The sequence below is a fragment of the Pseudomyrmex gracilis genome, unplaced genomic scaffold (assembly GCF_002006095.1).
Source record: "Pseudomyrmex gracilis isolate BER0280 unplaced genomic scaffold, ASM200609v1 scaffold_834, whole genome shotgun sequence".
Lineage (NCBI taxonomy): Eukaryota > Metazoa > Arthropoda > Insecta > Hymenoptera > Formicidae > Pseudomyrmex > Pseudomyrmex gracilis.
Genome location: NW_018021418.1, coordinates 14,898 through 18,468, shown reverse-complemented (window position 1 = coordinate 18,468; position 3,571 = coordinate 14,898). Strand labels below are relative to the sequence as shown.

The 3,571-nt window shown below is 40.9% G+C and overlaps 1 protein-coding gene across 1 annotated transcript; it reads left to right on the top strand.

Annotated features, from left to right (window-relative positions):
* Positions 1–2,219: 2,219 nt before the first annotated feature.
* On the top strand, positions 2,220–2,570 carry LOC109861558. The gene has a single exon (XM_020441256.1). The coding sequence runs from the start codon at positions 2,220–2,222 to the stop codon at positions 2,568–2,570; it is 351 nt and encodes a 116-aa protein (XP_020296845.1).
* The last annotated feature ends 1,001 nt before the right edge of the window (positions 2,571–3,571 follow it).

The following is a 3,571-nucleotide window of genomic DNA, read 5'->3' as shown; positions in this document are numbered from 1 at the left end:
TGCGACAACCTGTAGGAATTAAAGTAATTAATTTTGACAACAAGACTCAACAAATGTCCGACAAGAAANTACGCAAACATGGAATAATGCTACCGGTTACTATACGTGGTATTGTGTGCGGTCCTTCGAACTGCGGCAAGACGAATAGAGTGTTAAGCTTGCTTGAAAGTCCACACGGTGTACGTTTTGAAAACGTGTACGTGTATTCCAAGTCGTTGCGACAACCAAAATATCAATATCTGGAGAATGTACTTTCATCGGTAGACGAAATCNGTTATTTTACCTTTTTTAATAATAGCGATGTGATTCCACCGAGTGAAGCACTTCNGAATTCTATTTTTATCTTTGATGACGTGGCATGTGACAAGCAAGATACGATACAAGAATATTTTGCAATGGGTTGTCACTCGAGTGTCGACTGTTTTTATCTTTGTCAGACGTACGCAAGGATACCAAAACATCTTCTACGTGACGACGCAAATCTGATAATTATGTTTAAACAAGATGGTACCAATCTCAAACATGTGTACAACAATCATGTAAACACGGATATGTTGTACGAGAAGTTTTGTACATTATGTCGCAAATGTTGGCAAAACAAATATGTATTTTTAGTGATCGACAAAGATAGTCCTTTGGACAGAGGTCGCTATAGAAAAGGATTTAACGAGTTTGCGATTCCGTCGAGTGGGTAATCGTTGTTGAGNCATCAACCAAGTATTGTCTCTTTCCTGCCGGTGTAAGCAACATGGCTAACAAAAGCAGTGAAATTATAGATTGCGAGAAAGTATCGAAGGAGATTGCAAAAACGAGTCACTCCATTTGTCAAAAATATCGCGCTCTGAAAACCGGTAAATTAGAAGAAGAAATTGCATTGGAAAGACAGTTCAAACCTATTATCAAACTTCTCAAACAGATTGCTGAAAATACGGAAACTAAGCAAAAGACGTTGGACACAGTGTTTCTCGAAGACACATCACGAGACGAAGCGAAATCGACCACAGACATTGAAAGAAACACTGTCCCTTACTTTACACAATTTAAAGCACATGATATAACACTACAATGGCGACTTCTACTCCGACAAAAGAACGACAATTGACATGGGATTCTCCGATTGACACTATCGGCGCTACTGATGCTACTACCAACAAATCGTTTGAGTCAACTATTCAACGTCAAATGCAAATGTTGNAGGGTCTTGAANTGTTTCAAAATCATTTTAGTCCGTTGGCGCAACAATATATGAAAGCTATCCTGAGTGGTAAGAAAGAGAACTACATAGACTACGTATATGGTGTGTATTTTGACACCGATGGAATGATGCTCGGTGATAAGCGTTTTGACGTGGATACACAGGATAATATAATCATAGATGGTATACGATTGAAAGCAACACAAGGATTGTACGAATTGATTTTCATGAAATGTCCAAAGAACGAGTTATATACCGAAGAAGATAAACAACGATACAAAAAGATACTGGAAATAACACATGCTCATAGAAAACATCACAACAGGCTCGGTGCAATACTGGGTAACAAAAGATANAAATACAGATACATAATTGCACCTTTAATATCCAGTGTGCGTATTAAGCAGGAGAAAGGTATACNGCATAAAATGACGTTAAGCGATCGTAAGATCAAGTACGCTCACTGGGACGATCCCAACAAACTTGTCGACCGTCTGCGATTGCTAGACGCATCCCGTCAAGCGGGCAACAATGCTCATGACAACGAAATTCTGTCGATCATCGAGAAAGTGCACGAAGCGGGATTCATTATAAATTAACTAGCGCGTCGGTGGTAGAGTCAGTCAGTCGTGTGCGCATCATCATGCCAATCAACAAATTTGGGATATCGCTCAGAACACATGAAACGTCGATGTATTATTATTATGAGAGAGAGAAACAATACTGCAAAATTACGTGCGTAATACCGCTCTCTGCTTTGTCGGTGCCGGCTACAATGCAAGATCGCGAAAAATACTGCATGTAGCGCAACCCGATACCGACACTGACGCCGCCGACNAACGATACGTAGATATGTGCGTCACGAGTGTGAATAAATGGCAAGAGACANGTGAGAAAAAAATTATCGCATTGCAGCAGGATGTGCAAGCGTTGCGCGACGCTCTAAAACAAATTCAGCGTACACTTCAATATCTATCAAACCAAAATAAAACGACTGACACAGTAGACATATAATAAGACAACTATGGCAACAAATCGTACTACAGTCGAAAAACAACGTCTCGTAGAAGAATTGCATGCTCCGGCAAGAAGAACTTTTCCCCGTAGACGCGTTATCGTACGCGGGTACGATGATCTCTGGCAAGCGGATGTGGTAGAGATGCGTCCGTATTCGCGTTTCAACAGANGCTCCCACTACATACTTACGGTTATCGATGTGCTGAACAAGTACTCGTGGGCCATACCGCTTAAGAGTGAGACTGGATATAAAGTCTCCAAAAGTTTTGCAGGGATATTTCGGAATAACAAACGATGTCCAAACAATTTGCAAACTCACCGTGAAAAGGAATTCTACAATATAGATGACAAACACTGATGAAGAAGCATAACATTAATCAGTATTCCACATATTCTGTTATGAAGGCTTTAACTGGAGAACGATTTAACCGTACGTTGAAGAACGACATATGAAAACGATTTACACTTAACGGAACTTACAAATGGATCGACATATTACCGCGTCTTCTTATGGAGTACAACGCGAGAATACATCAAACTATCGGTATGCGACCTATCGATGTTACCCCAGCAATCGCCGAGAAGCTCTTAACCACGGTGTACAGCAATGTCAAGATNGCAGGGCCAGCNCGATTCAAAGTTGATGATCCGGTACGTGTGAGCAAATTTAAAACAGTATTCGATAAAGGATATACGCGAAATTGGACGACCAAAATATTTAAAATCAATAAGATACAAACGACCTATCTTGTGACGTATCTGCTTGAGAATTCACGCGGACAATCTGTTGCTAGAAGATTCTATGAATACGAACTGTATCGCGTTGCACATCTAGATGATTTATCTCGTTGAAAAAGCATTGCGCAAGAAAGGTGACAAGGTTTATGTGAAGTTGCTAAGGTTAGACATGTCATACAACTCTTGGATAGATAAAACTAATATATTGTAAACACACTACATACAGAATTTCTATTTATAGAAACTACAATATAACTTACAACATATATACTGTNACGTGACGCCTTTTCGGCGCCCGTCACAGTGTAGTTAGCACGGCCAGAGAGGAGGGCGGTAGGCTCGCGTCTCTCACAATTTAGAGAGAGCGACATATCTTTGTTGCGTGGTGCACTTAGATGCACTGATTTCGCGCTGTCAGTGCGCTCAGCACCAACTTTGAGTACCGTGCGCCGACGGGCGCAAGCGAATATTTCGCGCATATTATTGTGTAACGGCCGTTTTCTATTAATGTTAATTGCGTTGCGTGAGCCGCAAGGCGGCGTATCGTTTCGTATGTCTGTGGTATTTTGTTTTAGCGGCAAAAGAGAGACACCTTAGACATTGGNGTTAACCAAGAACGAA